At 37.9% G+C, this 19338-nt stretch overlaps 1 protein-coding gene across 1 annotated transcript; it reads right to left on the bottom strand.

The window, feature by feature from the left end:
- Positions 1-345: 345 nt before the first annotated feature.
- LOC131968899 (SAM pointed domain-containing Ets transcription factor) lies at positions 346-11460 on the bottom strand. Its single transcript, XM_059329951.1, has 6 exons — positions 11383-11460; positions 4138-4594; positions 3305-3502; positions 2462-2509; positions 2098-2232; positions 346-1392 (listed from the first exon to the last, which is right to left on the bottom strand). The coding sequence occupies exons 2-6, from the start codon at positions 4583-4585 to the stop codon at positions 1214-1216; spliced, it is 1008 nt and encodes a 335-aa protein (XP_059185934.1). The 5' UTR covers positions 4586-4594; positions 11383-11460; the 3' UTR covers positions 346-1213.
- Between the last annotated feature and the right edge of the window lie 7878 nt (positions 11461-19338).

The following is a 19338-nucleotide window of genomic DNA, read 5'->3' as shown; positions in this document are numbered from 1 at the left end:
ATTTTTGATGCATTTATGGAAGCAGCATACCGTTGTCAAAGTAGAGCTCATTTTAACTACTTAATATACTTGTATGTGGTTTAATTCATAAACATGTGTGACCATTTTAAATTGATCATGTTTTCATGTTAAATCCTGACCTGAAAAGTAACTAAAGCTGGCAGCTAAATGTGTAAAAAGTACAAAATTTGCCTATTAAAGTATAAAGTTACATATGTTGAAATACTCAAGTAAAGTACAAAAATTATACTTAAGTACAGGACTTGAGTAAATGCACGTAGTTACATTCCACCACTGATTATATTACTCTTTGAAAGCAACATGCCCAACACTGTTGTCTCTTTATATGTCTATTTATTTCATAATGTTTTTCATATTTATTTTATTTTTAACACTTTGGGTTTCAATAGTAAAACACCCACAACATGAAATGCAATGAACAGCAGTACAAATCAAAGTTTACAGCACAAAATATATAAAGCAGTGAAACTATATTCATGAAATGCATGACAACTCTTCACTGAGTTACACCTTTGACAAAGAAATAATTACATGACACAGTCACAACAGTCACCGCTGGATCCAGATCCAGCAAAACTGTTAAAGTTCCTTCTCTGTACAATTTCAGATGAGATTAAAAATGGTTTATGACTTACTGATTGTGTGTTTTACAGTCAGGACCAAACCCAAAAAAGAAGCAAAACAATCCCAACCACTCGTTCAACTGAGGCAGGAAAACTGGCTCTAATTCAAACAGAGGCAGTGGTCAAGATGAGCGAAACTGAAAGACAAAGCAGATGTAGCTGTGGGGCGTTTTCCTGAAGCTTGTAAAGAGCAATCAGTTCTAACTGTTTGCAGTAAAGAGTAATGGGAATCACATTATGGAAAGATAAACAGGCAGAACATGCAAATGAAAAGGCAGTTTTTTTGTTTTTCTAAATCTGTGGTTGTTTTATTCTGCAGCAGGGGGAAAAAAAAGCCTCAACAGCCACCGCGTTGTTCTGTCTCTTCCTCCTGGACCGTGCACAGATAAGCCTTCACGCAGCAGCTGCTAGCTGTCGTCTCAGTGTGTACCATTGGGGTTGGTCAGTGCACGTGTTTCCTGTCACCTTTGCGTCTCGGGCTCAGGTGTTCAAGTGCATGATGAGATAGTTTTTACGTTTTGTAAGTTTCCATCTCCTAATCTTCCTCTTCCTCCCATGATGCTGCCGCCTCATACTGGGTGAACAAACTGGTACACGAGTCTCTGAGACACGTCCGGCTTGCGTATGATGCCCTTCTTGTAGTATTGACGTATGGAGCGGCTCAGCTTGTCATAGTTCATAGCGGGTCGGTTCTTTCGGAGTCCCCACAGTCTCGCAACGTGAGCCGAGTCCTCGATTTTAAAAATACCTGGTGGGAATCACAAGACATTTGGCATTTGTTACGACAAAATGAACATTAAGTTGATGTTTACATTTTAAAAAAGCCACAAAAAGAGCCAAGTTAGTCTTCTACCGACATATTTCTTTGTTGTTTTTTTCTTCTATTTAATCAGTTGTGTCATTAAGATTAAAATCTTATGAATAAAATCTAACTCTAGCCTAAACCTAACTGTAACCTGAAACTTTAAACCGGATCTTAACCCCCTAAACAGGCTTTTGAAGAAGTGAGGGCCGGCTGAAATGTCCTCTACTGTTAGTTAGAAACTTGTTCTGGTCCTCACTAAGTCGGAAGTACAAGAACACATGCCCAAACACACACACATAGACTCATATTGGAATATGTATATTAGCTATCTCCCCCTGAAAACCCAGAAAGAGCCAATATGCTACTTATATGCAGGCTAGGAACAACTAGTTAAAAGTGCTACAATCGATATGAAGTCAAAATTTTCTGAAGGTAATTTTTTAAGTGTTCTCTCTCCTAATTTGCTGTTTAAATATTTTGACATTTTCAAATGAAGTTAGAGGAGCCATGAGTGTGATTTCAGAAAGCAGAAAAGGAATATAATAGTCATAATCATGTTTTTCTCAGTGTTTAATCACCTGAATAACTAACACTAACTACTTGTTGTTTTTTTTGTTGTTAGATTAAAACAGGAGTACGTCCTCTTACCTTTTTCTTTATTGAGCCAGCGGATGCAGCGTCCGTAGCTGTGAGGTTTAAGCAGGAGTTCTCTGAGGAACTGCCACAGGTGAATGGGCTGGCCCGAACAAGACGAGTCTGCTTCGGACCAAAGATCCTCGCACACTAAACAGGAAAAAACACATTTTTTACTTAAAGCCACAGTGTAGTGACTCTCATACGATCCCAGAGGCCCAAAATATTGCAATAAGGCTTTAAAACTAACCAGGAGATACTTTAAGAAGGTGTTTTATTTGCATGAAAGCCAAAATCTTGTCATCTTACAAAGCAGTTTTTACTCATTACAGTTTAATATTGTTTGTTAATGGCAGGTATGTGAGTAAACCAAACCTACCGGTAGTTTTTGTGTCTCCAACTGAACACCTCTCTTTCATCCAGGCAGCTGGAGAGAGAAAAGAGACACACATTTCATTAAAAAGGGTCTATTTGAAAGTAATTTAATGCTTGTATCTGTTTCTCTTTTCCTATTTCATTGTACAGACTGTAAAAAAGAAACTTGACCCTATCCAATATCCACTCAAATTACACATACATACACTCAAAATGCAAATTAAAAAGTTTCAAACAGTCAAACACTGGATAATAAAACCACTGTAGGAGCCATTTATAGCAGATAACTGAAGCTCTTAATGCTCTCGTCAAGACTCCTTTGACAAAAACAGTCATTTTATCTCACAGAAGACAAAATTGCTGGTCTAATGCTGCTTAAATCGGTGAGTTGTTTGTGTAATTGTGTAACTCTGGTGAATCCAAACTAACCATTTGAAATCACACAATGACACTAAACTAACTAACTGAATGAGGCAGCGGTACACCAGCAACTCCTGTATTCTATGAGGTAAAAGTTGTTGTTTTTTTCAATGCAGTCTGGTCTTGCAAATATATTGTACACTTAAAGTTATATTATTTTTGTCTGAAATACATTTTGCTGCTGAGAAATTATGTTGCATTGACTGAATATGCACCGTTTTTCTGTTGCATTTGTCTTCAGTTTGTTTTTGACATTGCACGTTTCTGTATTTGTACTGTTTGTTCTGTTGTTTTTGATTCGGATTCATGTGTTTCTGAATTGGCATCATGCCTGGGGCTGCCTTTGAAGTCGCTGTCAGTGCCTCATGTAACATCACTTACAATAATCACAATTCTTCCCTTATATAAATATCACACAGACACACACCTGACTTCCATATGTCCAGGTGTGCGTGCAGCGTGTCTCCACACTGCGGCGAGCGCTGGTGAAACTCCTCCTCACTCATGGCACACAGATCTTTTCCTGTCAGATCCTGGAAGGCCTTTCCTGCGTGGGGCAGCCGGTACAGATGTTCAGTCCACAGCAGCCACTTCTGGACGTTCCCTGTGTTCCACTCTATGGGGTCTAGGGAAACAGAGAGAGATGGGAAAACATGGAGAAAACTGGCTGCAGTAAATAACCTGCTTTGAGGTCATTTGTCCAAGTCATACTGAGTCAAGTGTATTTTGTTCTGCTCCGTTTACTGAAACCACAAGGTAATCACACTTTTATGCCACTTCAGTTCTAATCAGCAGAACAGATGCTTAGGGATTGCATAGCTTTATGACAGCCAGAAGCCTTTCAATACATAATGCTCCCTCTGTTTGCTTTTTGTGAGCAGGAGAGACCTCGCCCTTAAGACTGTGTACACTGTCTACTGGCAGGAAAGAAACATCACTGTCACAATCCAGGAGAACTCATGCAAAGGTCAGGATTAGACAGATCCTGGAGCAGGCAAACAGGGTAGTGCGTCAGTCAGGATATGATTTAAGAGATCTGTCATCTTGACTGCAGTTTTCCACATGAATATGTGTTGATTTTGGAGGCAAGATCCAGTAGCTTAAGTTGAGTAAATATCCCTTTACTTGCAAATAACGGGCGACACTGTTTTTGTTGAGAAAAATCTTTTGTACTTTGAAGATTTCTGTCTTTGTCAGTTATATGTCTTCGTACAGTAAGATGACAAACTGCAGCAGCAGGTGTGGTGGACGGCAGCTTACCTGGAGTGATGTTGAGCAGCTTGCAGGCGGTTTCAATGTCCTTCAGCACTTCTCCCACCACCATGCTCTGCACCTGCTCCAGAGAGCGCTCCTCCTCCTGCCCCTCCAGCCCGGGGGAGAGTCCCTGCTCCTGGCTGTCGATGACGGGGCACTGCTCCGGTTCCTCCTGGGGCGGCTCCATGCGAGACATGGGCACCGCCAGCGTCGGAGAGTTCTCTGAAACTTTCACCAGCCAGGTGGCATCTTCAGTGAGGAGCATGTCGAAGCAGGACAGGTAGAGACCCGGCACGCCGCGCTCCAGGGCCTCCACGTTTGGTTTGGACTCCTCGAGGTCCCAGGGTTCTCCAGAGCCTCGGTTTCGCTCCAGGATGGCGTTGGGGTCCTCTGTCATCCCAATCCGGGATCCATACACTGTGTCTTCTGATAAACTGCCCACTGGGTTTGACATAACTGGTAGCTGGAGACAAGAGAGACAGGAAAAAAACTCATTAAAGTTCAATTTCTAACCTGTTATCTGCACATGAAAAGAGAGGTGTGAAAACGTTTTAAATGATCCTTTTAAAGTCTCAACAAATTAAACAAAAAAGCACAGTTTATTAAAAAAAGATTTAACATCTATTTAACATAATTTGTCCCTATGTATATTTTTTAAATATTTAAATTTTATTTTATTTAAGTAGTTTATTTCATTAATTTCTTTTTTCAAGTTGTATTTGCATGAGCCTCATCATTTTAAAAGTTATCGCTATTTTTATTAAATTTATTTCCATTACTAAGTTACCACTGCTACCACTGATTTCCAATTTCTGGCAATGATTTTAATAATTGTATTTATTTAACTACATCAAGAGAAGCTATACAAACTTGTATTGTATTCGGCTATAATGACAATAATTATCACTCTAATTCTGGTCTTTGTAGTCTATTTTTCTAAATAATGTGAAATCTGAGAGAATCAACAGATCTGCCTGTAACATGAGTGTTTCCAAAGATAGTAAAATACAATTTAAATGTAGATACATCATTAAAATCTGCAGGCGACAAGAGATTAAAAATGATAAATCAGTCTGACAAACTATAAAACATTCCAGCAGTTCAGAATGACTTTGATTTAAAAAATTTAAGAAAGAAAATACCTTCTCCAAAAGTTCCTCTCCTGTAATCATATGGCTGCTAAAACAGCATTTGTTTTAGTTTAGTAATAAACTCCATCAGAGCAGCTGTTGCTAGGATCCCCCTTCAAACTGAGGTGTGACTCTGCTGGTCGATGCTCTTTAAGAACCCGAAGTCGGACAGAGAAACTGGGGAAATGACCCTCAAGAGAGTTAAAACACACACAGCGCTGAGAGGCATGGGGCAAAATGGATTTGACTGAGTCTCTTATTTGTGGGTCAGTGGCCCAGAATGGCTGATGTGTTGGGGGTAGGTGACTCGTATTGAGACCTGAAGCAGCTCCGCCGCCTGCCTCGGCTTTCAAGGTGCCGTCTGTCTCCACTGTCAGCTGGAGTTTTTAATCAAGTTATATAATGAGGCGAAGAGCGTCCACTAAAAGCAACCGGGCTGCCTGTTTTATGAACTTGACTGATAGCTGCCCTACAGCTTCTTCTTAACAGGAAATTGCCGTCATAAGTGGTCATTTATGGTCGTCAGCTGGAGCGCAAGTGTTGTAATCTCAGGGTGAACTCACATATGGCACCTATAACGTGTACCTGCCACAGCTGGCATATGGGGAGGCACACTGCTGCCGCACATCAGGTTATCAGCAGTCGTGTCCTACGCCACCGTAAAGGAAGCGTGCTCCCACAGAGCACATGTTCAGGGAGAGTCGTCGCTTTATTTGTCGAGAGGAAAAGGAATTAAAAGACTCATATAAAATTGCTAAATTATGGGCTACACCCACCACTTAAAATAATTTGTGAGGGCTGAGTTTAAAATTAATCCGGGTGATATTAAATTGTTTGCCCAGAGGTTTGACTCTGCAGGTGAATGAGAAAAACATCAACTACTTCATGTTTGGCCTTTATGGACTAATATTGCACAATATTTTGCATATTTTTGCATACAAATATCTATGTGGAGGAGGTAGACATAGTAGACAAATTGTTTAAAAAAAAAAGAAAGTTGGTGTTAAATAAGACAATGGTAGTTCAAGGAGCCAGAGCCTTTGTTTGCAAAGACAAAAAAGAAATTAAAAGTCTCATAAAATCTGCTGAATGATAGGCGTCACCCCATTGTGTGAAATCACTTGTGAGATTAGAGTTAAAGATTAATTCAGGTGTCATTAAAGTCATTTTGCACAGAAGCATGCCAATGTAGAAGAATGGGACAATGCTAACTACTATGACATTGTCAATTTGTGCATATAACCTTTGTAGATAGTGGAAATGAGAAAAAAAATCATGAAATATTGTGAAAAAAGTCTGTGCTAAGGTTTATAAAAGCAAAATGTGACAATGGAAGAGTGCTCCCACAGAGACAAAAGAAATGAAGACTGAAAGACTACACTCATCATCTAAAATCATTTGTGATGGTAGAGTTTAAAATTAAACCACAAAAGAAAATGCCCAGATACAAAAAAACTAAATGTATTCCATCTGCAAAAAAGGGGGAAAAAAGTAAAAGACTTGACAAAAACACATGGACATTTTGATCATAGCAACATCATCAGCAAAACATGGCTGAAATGTTAACTTTTTCTGCACGTTTTCACAGTTTGCACATGGAATAAATACATTTTTTTCAACTTAAGAGCCTCTTCTTCCTGTTTTTTGCAATTTAAACTTCTTGTTTGAAGCCTGAATTCAGGTACGAAAAAGCTTTGATGATGCAGATCTCAAAAGTTTCTCAGGCTGATCTTGAGAAGAAACACGACTATGATTTTGTTGAGTAATCGTTTAGTTGATTTACACATTGGGCAGATGTGCAAAACTGAGTTTCACCACAAAGAATCATGCAAAAGAACCACCAATTATAGTCAGCCAAAGTCTTTTTTTATTTTCTTATCAACACATTAATCGTAAATCTGCTAACCACTTTGTGAAAAGACATCTTTTCTCCTCTACTAAACTTCCCCAAAGTGGAATGAAGTTATCTTCCCCGCCCTAAAAAAGATTACCCTTCCAGACTTTGGTCCTCAACCCCCCACTGTAAAACCTCCTCCTCAGTCTTCCTTTTATCTCCAAACTTCCCGTAAACTATAACCCACTCTCCCTTTCACTCCATCAGGAGTCAGATTAAAAGCCACTGGCATCCCAGCCGGGCTGCTCCGTGTCAACTCTGCTCGGTAACAGCTTGCGCTAAGCCCATTAGCAAAGCAAATTTAGCCATATTACCTTCTTCCAAAAGGAAGAGGGGGCACAAGAAAAAGACACAAACACACTCCCCTGTGGAGAGGGATTAAGACCCTGACTGATCTCTAAATGAGTTTGGTCAAGACGCTGATATTCATTTCAGGAGCATTAGAGCTTGCTCCATTTACTCAGCAAAGTCAGCCTTTGACACTGCCGGAAAAGGACTCCCTCCATGCAGGCGTCACCCTGGGAACTATATTTCTTCCACATGCTTGGTCTCCTTTAACATAAAGAGGGTGATTGTATGAGGTGTGGTTTGTATCATCACCTTGGATTTTATACAATTGAAACTGAGTTACTTTTGTGCAGCCCAGTCTCCAAAAATTGAAGTTCTCATGCAACTAAACTGCATTGTTGATTAAGTTTTAAGGGGGAATTTATGTTTCTCTTGATTACATTTGTTCTTGACCTATAACAAAAACATTTTTAACCAATGCCCATGCTAGTCTGCACATAGAGGTAGTTGGATCAAAGATGGGTCAAAGAAACACAGGACTTTCACCCAGGAGACCGAGGTTTGCATCTGGTGTGAAGCCAAATGTCAACATTGACTCATCTATGTAACAAACTCAAAGCATGGCCTTTTGCTAAACATAATCAAGTAGTTTTGATGCCTAAACCTAACAAATTGGCCTCATGTTTAAATTGCAGTTTTTCTTTCAAATCACAACAACAACACATTTCTAAAACTGCTGCTGTAATCCAGGAGAAAACATTACCCTTGAAATTAAATTCACAATGCAGTTTAGTTGTACTGGAATGTAATTTTTGGGAGACAGGCTTGTTGTGTGAAAAAACTGAAAAAAGTTATGTATAGTATATATAGTTTTTTAAAATCTGTTTGTGTCCAGTAGTGACGACATTTAACTATCAACAGTGTCAGATGTGACTTTAGGTATCGGAATTGGGCGAACGGCCTGAAGTCAGAGTAGATAATCAAGAAAAATATGCATAATGGTGCACCAAAGGACAGTGTAGGCTTCTACAGAGTATGAAAATATTGCATAAAACACACAATAATCGCACAAGAAAAATCATGAATAAATATCATGTACACTGCTGCAACTGATTGATGCATGCGCGTTTTTGGGTCATTATGGTAGGGCGGGTGTATTTATGTACATTTATGTGGACAATGCACGTTTGTTGCTTACACAATTTACATATATTACTTATTACTTACAATTTATTTATTGCACAAATAAAAATTACTTAGTGCAAAATATTTTTCATAACATTTTTAACAAATTATGCCTTTAAAAAGTGTTCCCAGCGATAACTACCCCCCTTCAACTTGTAATGTAAGAGGGGAAAACTGTTAAAAGTGAGTTAAGAGTTAAAGGTTGTGCATGAATTCAACAGATCTAGCTTGAAATAAACCTGTTAAGGCCATTCATCACTGGTGCTGAAAAAGTTTTGTGACAGAAGTTGGCTTAAGTGTTTATATTGAAGTTAATGAGTATGGATTAAAACAAGCGAAAGTGAGCTCTTTCAAAAGTGAGTTCAACCTGGGTGAAAAAGAAAAGGTCATGTGTGAGATCTGAGATCATCTGTCTAATAGTGATCAAAATGTCCATCGGCTGCTCGGCTGCTCACAGAAAAAAAAAAGAAGGTCTGTGTTGTTTGAGTCTGGAGTTAAAGGAGTGTGTACAGCCAGGCGTGACTGTTTGCCATGTGAGCGTTAAAGGGAGATTTTTTTCTCTCCTTGTTATTGTTTCTCATGGGAAACTGGGAACAACTAAGGAAGTCATTGTTACAGAGAACAAGGAAAAAAGACTTTTGCAATATGACCATTGCTGGGAAGAAATTGTGCAGGCTGCAGGAAGTCTTTTGGATGTGTGTATTGCTGCCTTAGACCCTTTTATTTATGGCAGCAGTGACATGTGCAGGTGCTCTGTTCACATTATAAATTAGGCTTAGGTGTCTATTTTTAGGTGGACAGTATCAAAGTTGTTTTATGAATTGTAAACAATGCACATTTTCTGTGTTTGGCTTTTAATTTTACTGCTATTGACAATATTTGCAGTTTACTGACCATCAAATCTCCCTGTCTTTCATTACATTTGTTGTATTAACAGTTTGTTGTATTAACTGCCAACAGGTGAACTGTTAAGTCAGGTGCACTGGCTTTAGGCCAGTATCCTCAAAAAAAAGAAGCTGGGCTGTGGGTCCAAATTAATTTTGACCGAGGGCTGTATTTACACTTAGTAATGTAGATGATAAACTTCATATTTTGAGATTGGATCTGAAGATTTGGAGGTGTAGCATGGACAGATGGAGAAATAACCCTGTCACCTGTTTTTATTGAAGAGATAGTGAAGATATGGAGACTCTCTCTGTGTATGAGGCCTCAGGCTGCTGCAGCTGGATTTATGCTACTGGTTTTCAGAGTATCAGAAAGAGCATGTTTTTAACAGAAGTTCTAAAAGTTAGATGGAAGAGGTGAAATAATCATCAGCTGCTTTAGAGAAAGCAATTTAAAATTTAAAATGTTTTTCTAGCTGACTGCAGTTTGACAGTGTAGATGACTTAAATGTATTACTTCATGTCTGGTCTTCACGGGCTAATAGTAACCCCAAGTCAGAATACTACGACATGTTTCTTTGGCAGATTTTCTATCTTGGAGATGGAAGTTTGAAAAAATTTAACGTTGTGAAACAGTTGCTGTTTTAAATATGTGGTTCATGTTTGCAACAAAATTACTTGGTAAGGTTTAGGCAACAAAACGTATTGGTTATGGTTAGGAAAAAAGACAAGGGATTGTGTTGTGTGTGAGAATAGATACTTCCAAACGTAACTACTGAATGCTGTTACATAGGTGATATATGCTTGATTTATGGTTGACGTGCATGGCTAACGTGGCCCTAGGTGGTGGTCCAGCACAACAGGTTTTCACCTGGCCCGAGAATAGACGATATTTTCTAATCATGCGGATGCAAATAGTGAAAAATATTAGAGAACTTATGGAGCTTTTGTTGGCTGCCAGGAGAGAACTGCACGGAGTACAAAAAATCAAAAAGTTATTTAAATGATCACCAGTCTCTCATCCACAAGCACTAAACTCAGTCTCTATCACAAATCTGTCTTTTAAATGAACACACACCACATGATGTAAAGATGTAGATAAGCTCAACATGATAGTTCTGAATGAAAGGGTAAATAAAGATAAAAGAGCAGAAATTCCAGTTCTTTTATTTCTGTTCAATTCACTCTTGTCGCAGTTTCATCTCTTGCAGTTTTAATTAAATCGTATCCTGACAGCACTGATACATTTATGATTTTGAATATGTCAGATAATCGTTGTGGTTTGGGGCATCAAACTGCCATCAAACCGTTCAGACACCTTTTTATATATTTTAATCTTACTGAATGAAAGCTAATAAGCAGTTATAAGTATACTGAAACAAGAAAAACAGGTGGGTGTGTCAAAGATACAGAGAGATTATATTATGTTGCTTTTAATCCTGTCTTGTGAGGCCAAAGAAAATAATCCACAATTCGGGCAGTAGAGTTCCTAACTTTTTTGAAACTTTTGAAACTTTTTGAAACAACTATTCAAAGCTCGGGTTATTTATACATTTTATAACTGATTGCCAACGGTTTAAGCCTGAACAAAAGTTAATGAGTAATCATAATGAATGTCAAAAATTCTCTGGATAAGATGCTCTTTCTGTTCTCTAAAAGTCGATGATGATGTCAACATCAGAGACAGAAATATTCACAGCAGCTTGTACCTCTCAAAAGTAGAAAATACAGTAAGATTTCATGACTAACTTGTCACATAAAGGCTTCTTTAACATTTAAAGGTATTGCTGTGAAAAAGAAAATAGAACCTGTAGTTGTTTAGACTCATATCACATATTCACGACATTACTTTAAGGCAGCATCCTCTTACCCAGGCGAAGATGCTCTGATGGTCAGAGGCAGAGACGTGTCTGGATGAGAACAGATGCAGTGCAGCTCTGGTTCTGTTGCAGGATGGCAGCTGGCCTCTTGTCCCCTGTTACCGACCGCTCAGCTGAGAAGGGACGTCCAGGCGCTACCTGAGGACAGAGGTGCAGCAGGCGGTGGGAACCTTTCAATCTCTTTCCCCCCAAGTGAGAGACGCGGAGTCCCCAGCCTTCAGGCCCTGCACCCTCTGAGGACTCTATGCTAAAATTACACTATTCAGTGAAAGTCACAGCCTAAAGCACAACTGCAAACCTGGCTTCCAGTAAATGCACCTGTTGGGGGTGTGTACAAAGTGAGAAGAAGTGAGGGCAAGTGACTCAGTGAGTGAGTGCAAAGGAATTCCAGCTTCATTGACTGCAATTTGTATTTATAGGGCAGTCGTGTTTACTTTGTGTGTGTGTGTGTGTGTGTGTGTGTGTGTGTGTGTGTGTGTGTCTGAAGTGCCATGTGCCGTGCAGATTAGACTCAGACCTCCTCAAACACTACTAGTTGACCTCAGTACTTAGGTGACAGACAATTCAAAGTGATAAGAGACAAAAGAATATACTTTGAGAGAAAAAAAAGGCTAAGAAAATAAAAAAAACTTTCTAACACTAAGTGCCGTATTTAATTACAAATCTGAGGCACTTGTACTTTTCTTGAATATTTCCATTTTGCAACTCAACAAAAACAACAATTTTAAAACAAAATATCACGCTTTTTGACCCATTTTTACCTCCTAGATTACAGGGACAATTTACTCCAAAAACAATCAATTTAGATTATTTTTTTGTTTTTGGAGTCTTAGAGATATTTGCTTTCTCTTTAATATAAATGGAACTATGTGGCTCCCAAACAAATACTTATATTTGTGAATATTTGAAAAACTCAACAGCAATGTCTCTTTCCAGAGATCATGACCCAGTTACTCAACATAAGTCACAGACCTTGTTGGGAGTGATTTTGTGTCAGAACTATACTAAAAAGAAAACAGTTCCTACATGAAGCTGCTCACAACTCTTGATTATTTTTAGTAACCAGGTCGTGATTTCTGCAAAAAGACATGGCTGTTGAGTTTTCCAAAAGTGTTTTTGGCACTCTGAGCAGTTTCTTGACAAGTAAAATGAACTTGAACAGGGGCGCTATGAAAGGGCACAAGGAATAAAACATATCAGACGAGTGAAAAAAGTTCAAATGATTGAGTCAGGTGCAAGAAAACCTACTGCTACACTAGTCCTTTCAAGGACCTTTATGGTACCCCTGATCTAGAATGATAAGTAGCACTAGAGGGAAGGGTGAACTATCCCTTTAAATGTTGGGCACATTCATAAGTCCAGTCTAAGGCTCCGTTTACATGATGACGGTCTGAACAGAAAACGCAAAAGTGGCGTCGCGTCTTCACTTTTTATTCCGTGTTTAGACGAGCGTTTTCAGGAGGAAATCTGCGTGCATACGGTGACAAAAAAATGTGTGGATTCGATTGGGTATGCATGCCAGGCAGCATCACTTAAAGCAATAAGAGCATCTTTGGGCATGTGGAAGTTTTCACGCCAGGCATTTTCATCAGCTACTCCTTCCACAAAGTTCTCCAAAATTTGATAGAGGTAATTACAGGTCCTTCTCTGTTCAGTAATACTATCTGTACATATCCTGTACATTTCATGGAAAGTCCTGTAAGTTTATTAGAGCTGCCAGAGCAGCTATAAGGTCCGTTGCATGGAAGTAATCCGGCATGTTTGTTTATTTCTCTGTACTGGCGCATATTTGTGACGTAAACGCGTACACGACGTGAGCAGATCTGAGCAGAGTTTTACATCTTGGCAGTGTAGACGGACACGCTGCGGCAGAGCGTATTCAAGTTTTCCACTCAGGAGGGTGGTTTCAAATTTTTGCTTTTTAAGCCCCGAAAACGCCATCACCGTCTAAATGAAAGGCACTTCCGATAAAATATTTTGTCGTTTTTACCTGCAAGCGTCCTCCTGTAAACGGGGCCTAACACTCTACACTAAAGTAAGACTGCTGTTGTTTGAAGAAATTGAGCATTTTATTATTATATAATGACATAACTAAAGTTTACCTGTGAACATTAAATGATTTACTGATGCTCTGCCGCTACCAGTACCTCAAAATTGTACTTAATACAGTAATAGATAGTTGAACCTTCAGGTGGTAGTCACTGTGGTCAATACAATGAAAAACAAAATCAACATGTCCATCTCAAAGTCCTACTCTACTTCTCTGCTGTCACTACATACATTATCCTAGTGGTTCCCAAAGTTTTTCTACTGGGCACCCCTTTTCTATCCCAAAAATACTTTCAGGCATCCCGGCGGCCTCCACACAACCAGCAAGAATGTTCTTGTCATATTTTCTCATCCTTGTTTTTTGTATTTGTAATATTTCGAGTAGAGTCATGAGCTAATATACCTTTTACCACACTGTAAAAAATGTTTGTAGAAAGTAAAGCACTGTCAAATCCATCAGAAATAGGGGGTAAAACCAAAAAAAATATATCACCGTAGACCAAAGAATAGCACAAAACTTTTACTTTTTTCTGCCATAAACTGGAAGAAACACACAGTTTTGCATGTCAAATTTATGGAGAAATACCATGATGTGTGAATGAATGACACAATTACCCTAAAAATAACAGGATTATTCAGTATAGATTACAGTTTTTGCTGATATTTACATTTAAATTTAGAATACAAAATCCACTCACTGTATTTTTTACAGTGAAGTTCTGGCAACCACAGCTGCTGTTTTTTTTCCAGTAAATTAAACAGATTATTTTTTACAGTGCAGACTTGGAGAACAATTCAATTATTTCAATTTAGCCTTGCCACGTCCCCCCTTTTGTAACCCTGGGGCCCCCCTAGGGGTCACGCCCCCCAGTTTGGGAACCACTGCATTATCCAGATACTCAATTTGTTCCAAAAAGACATGTTTCCTCCCTAAAAATCCCTAAATAAACTTCTTCTGTTTGTAGCTTGTGCTGCTAGCTCCTAATGTGCAGCTAGCTGATTTATAAGACTATATTTGCAACATTTATCACAAGAAAACATGACTCACCATATTGCTTTGGTCTTCTTTGAAGGGTTTGTTCATAATGAACCCAAAATTAACATACTGTCAGCTTAGTGTTGACTACAGCCTTAGCTATGCTGTGGTTATGGTGCCAGCATCAATTAAAAGTTATTATTAGCATGACTGCTAACCTACGGCTAGCTGTTTAATGTAGTAACTGGGACTATTTTTGCTTACATTTATCACGAAACAGCATGACTTCCTATTGTAATAGCTTTCTTTGTGCATTTCAATGTTTACTTCTGAGTTCAGTAACTTTATAGTCTCAATTTGACAAATAATTAAAGATAAATCTGGGTTAGCGTTAGCAGGGACAAGGGGCTGGATTCACAAAAATGTTCTTAAGATAAAACTTTAGACAATTCTTAAGAAAAAAAAAAGATGTTCCTAAGAATGTTCTTAAATGCTATTCACCATTTTTTCTTAAGAATTGTCGTATGTCTTAGGAACTTTGTTTTCTTACTTAAGATTCTTAGATTTTTAACTTAAGATCACTAGATCATTAATTAAGTCATATCAAATACAACAACTGCCTCTGTGATTAACTAAGAGAACATTGTAGTGTAATCTAGGAATAGGCCAACATGTCACACAGACAGAAAGGCCAATTCTATTATATGTCAACTGCCAAAATAAGCTTTATACATTTAAAAAAACTCCACCGACCACCTTCAATGACCAAAATTTGTTAACACATTGTCTAGGGCTAAACAAAATATTAAATAAATCAAATAAATGTCATACAAATTTGTTCAAGGAAATAAATATCAATACTAACCTTCTCTTAAAGTTGCAAAGAAATTTAAGAAGAAATCTAAGAACTTTGTTTAGTTTTGTTAAGTTCTATCTTAGGAAAAAACGTAAGAAGAAAGTTAAGAAAAAAATTAAAGAAAAGATAAGAATTTATTCATGAATACCAAATCTTCTTATACTTTGTCTTAAGAGCAAAGTTAAGAAAAAAGTGGCACTTAAGAAGTATTTTCTTTTTAAGAATGCTTTGTGAATCCGGCCCCAGATCCTTTGATTTTCTTAATTAACGGCTCTGACAGAGACGGTTTACCTCACTGACCAATCAGCTCCTGTATCTGTGTCAGGTGGTATCGGTTAGCCACGCCCCTTTATGAGACCAATGGCTGGTCTGATTTCAATGGGAGGAATCAAAGTGAGCACAGATTATGACCGAGTCTTTTGTCCCAGAGATACTAAAGTAAATATTGGACCAATGTTTCACAAGCCACATGTCTTCTGAACCTTCTGACTCTGAAATGGCATTTTTCAGACCGACAAATCAGGAGAAAAGAACCTTGTTCAAGATCTTTCTCTGTCTCAGGAACTCACTCTGACGAGATTGTGTTAAAACCATTACAAACTACCGGTCCTAGCTCACTAATTTTCATTATTTAATGCTAAATGTGACTGTTAGTGGGAGCATGTCTATGTTCCCCGGGTCCTACGTAGGCCTACATGCTATTTGACGCGCATATGCAAATAGGCCTAGACAAGGAAAAACTAAAAAAAATTAACTGCAAAGTAACCAGAAAGTAGCTGCTGTATAAATTTAAGTTTTGGGGTGCTTGAGCTAAGGTGGGCCATACGACAGTAGGCCTGCTGGCCATGCTGAGAGTCTACCGTAAGGATTGATAGATTGCAGGGAACATAGGACCCTTTTCCAGAAAAAGGGTCCTATATGCTCCCCGGTATGTATTGCTACGGGGGAACATAGGGATGACCCCCTGTTGGTTGTGTAAATATCTACAGTATGTAAGTAAATGAAAATCAAAACTCAATGGATTGTCCTGCTTTAGAAATGTGTATTGATATACAGAGAGACTGAACCTTGTAATACCTGTAGTATTTAAAAATCCAGTAAACATACATGTTTTGTTATTTTTAAAGAAAAGAAAATATAAATAAATGACTCTTGACATTCACAATTGTGTTTGCTAGTGTAGCTGCTAACATGCCGATAGCTGTAAAGACGTCTTTGTGACTTTTTGCTTACATTTTACACAACTTGCTATTGTTTTTGCATTATTTGGACAGTTGAATGTTAATAATTAACATATTATCAGCTGAGTTTAATCAATGTGACAAATTTAAAGATTCATCTGGGTTAGCGTTAGCTTTGTATGTTGTTATGGTTGCTAGATTAGCCACTAACTGGTAGGCCTTTCAGTTTTTATTAGTGTTAATACATGTTGAGTATCAATAGTAGACAATTAATGTGAAAAAGACTAAAAATACTTTATTTTTAAAATTATTTTATTTATGTATGCATATAAATACTTTTTAATAGACCGGCACGTTTTTTGCTAAAATACTGTGAAGAAGCCAAAAAAAACATCTTTCTCCTTGTTAGTGTGAAATCAATTGACAAAACATTATTAACTTGCAGCCCACAGAGGCCCACTGAGCTGTTCCAGAGCTCTTCACCATATCACACCAAGCTTATCAGCAGGTAAAGTTTTATTGTTACCAACTGTTGATGTTAAAACTTTTAGGGCTTCTAAACCATGTAGGCTTAAAACCTGAACGTATATTAACATTATGTAAATAAAATAAAAAATAATGTGTCCAAATAAATGGTGTCTCAATTAGTTTTCCTATTAAAAAATAAAGATATATGCATAAGAATATGCCTTATGGTTTATCATCTACTTACTTTATTGTACAACATTTAGGCTCTATTAAAAAAAGTGACGATGGGATGATAAGGGTTTTTTGCCTTATTTAAAGGGGTTTCCCAGCAGCTTTTCATGCTATGCTATCGTTGCATGGGTGATTTCATGACCAACAATAACAAGAACATGTTGAGATCTCTATCACTGTACAGTTCTTCGTCATCAATACATTTCACCACTGAAATAGAGGATTATTTGCCTTTATTGAGTGTATCTCAACCACAAATGTAAAAACTGTCTGTTTGCACCCTGCAAAGTGATGCATTGTGTAAAGCTGTTTCCTTTACGAGGAGCCCTTTGCGTAGTTTAAACCTGTTTGAACAATGCGGCTCTGTCAAAAGCACTGAAAGAACAGGTGTTTGTGAAAAGGCTTTCAAAGAAAAGCTTGTTGTTAGCAAAACTGTGGTAACCCACAACAATAAAAGCACTTTTAAGACCACTTTATATCTAATCTTTCCCCTCTAATCTTGCTTTTAATTCACCATGCAAGTCGCTAAATGGCCTGGTCTTCTGATAGCAACCCGCTGATTTCTAAAAGTTTTCTTTTTCTTTTTAAGTCCCAGGACATATTTTCTATTCTTCTACTTCCACTGCAGAAGCTGTGGGTTTGATATGGTAAGCCACACAGACTGAATGGACTAATTGTGAGATACAGAGAGGGTGTGCACTAAACTGCGTCAAGGCTTCTCAGCAGTGTGTTTGTGGACACACCAAATCAAACCGTGAGCGATGACGGTGTCATTTATTGGAAAAACTCAATATGAAATTGGATATGCATGTGTGTTTGTGTGTTTCATTCATGAGGCGTGCTTACACACAAATTTGTAATAAATGGCACGGTAAACAGTTTAATTGCATGTCATTTAAACTGGCTGTCTTATAATATAATACTCATATTAAAAGTAATAATTACAGATTTCTATGAGAGACACAACGTCTGTTTGCTTTTGGCTTTACCCACATCCAGTCCATGAACACAAAATTTGCATGGCAGTTTCTTTAACATTGTATCACCTCCTTCTTGGCTCTGGAACAACTTTCTCATGGTTCAAAGACAGCGAGTGAAGAGAAGCAACAGCCTTTACGTCACATGCAGAGCCACAAGTGGTTCACTGTAACGCCTGTGCAGGTGTCCCTACTGTAAACAGGTGTCAGTGACCCACCTGAGTTGATTTAGCAAAGTCAATAAACACTATTAAGAGAGCGTTGTTGAATTAATGTCAGAATAGGAGTGTGATGTGAGTTATCGCCTCAGACTTTGGTTATAACAGCTCTTCAAACTGTTTTTGGAGGAAAATCGGTCAAGAGTTTACATTCATGTGACGTCAGGCATGTTTTAGGAATAAATACCTGCTGCTTAAACAATACAGCTACAATAAGGGATTAAGATTAAGATTTATCCTTCATTAACCCTTTATCGGGCGAAGAACTATATTTGGTAACTTCAGGTAATACTTCGAGAAAAAAGTTGCAAATTTACTGGATTAAAGTGGCAAATCTACAAGAAAAAAAGTCGCAGATTTAAGAGATTTAAAGTGGGAAAAAAGCAACTTTTTTCTCGCAGATTCACGACTTTAAATCTCATAAATCTGCACATTTTTTCTTGTAGATTTGCCACTTTAATCTCGTAAACTTTTTTCTCAAAACATTATTTTTGTATGTTTTTTTTACAGATTCTGGCAGTATGTGATATCCTCCAATATTCTCTAGGGTTGAAATTTGGAATTTGCAAGTATTTCAATGAGTGCCCTATTAAGGGTTAATCCCACAATGGGGAAATTCAACCTTTACATTTTAACCCATCCTTTTTTTACATAAGTGAACACACCTTGCTCAAAGGCACTTCATTCCTTGACCCTTCAGTTACAAGCCCTAATTACATTTCAACAGTAAATTATAAGTAATGGAGCCAAATTAACTCTTTGGAGTTTTCGGCCATTGTGTCAGTTTTTGAACACTTTTCATTCTGACTGTAAATAGCCTACCACTCTCACCTATATGACCTTATAATTATTTTTTTACTTTGACTTACTGGATCAACAGGTTTTTTTTAAATCAGTAAATCAGAATCAGAATCAGAAGTACTTTATTAATCCCCAGGTGGAAATTACTTAAACACAGGTTGCAAATGTAACAAATAAAAGGTAAAAAAA

The sequence above is a fragment of the Centropristis striata genome, chromosome 3 (assembly GCF_030273125.1).
Source record: "Centropristis striata isolate RG_2023a ecotype Rhode Island chromosome 3, C.striata_1.0, whole genome shotgun sequence".
Taxonomy (NCBI): Eukaryota; Metazoa; Chordata; class Actinopteri; order Perciformes; family Serranidae; genus Centropristis; species Centropristis striata.
This window is presented reverse-complemented; position numbering and strand designations above follow the sequence as displayed.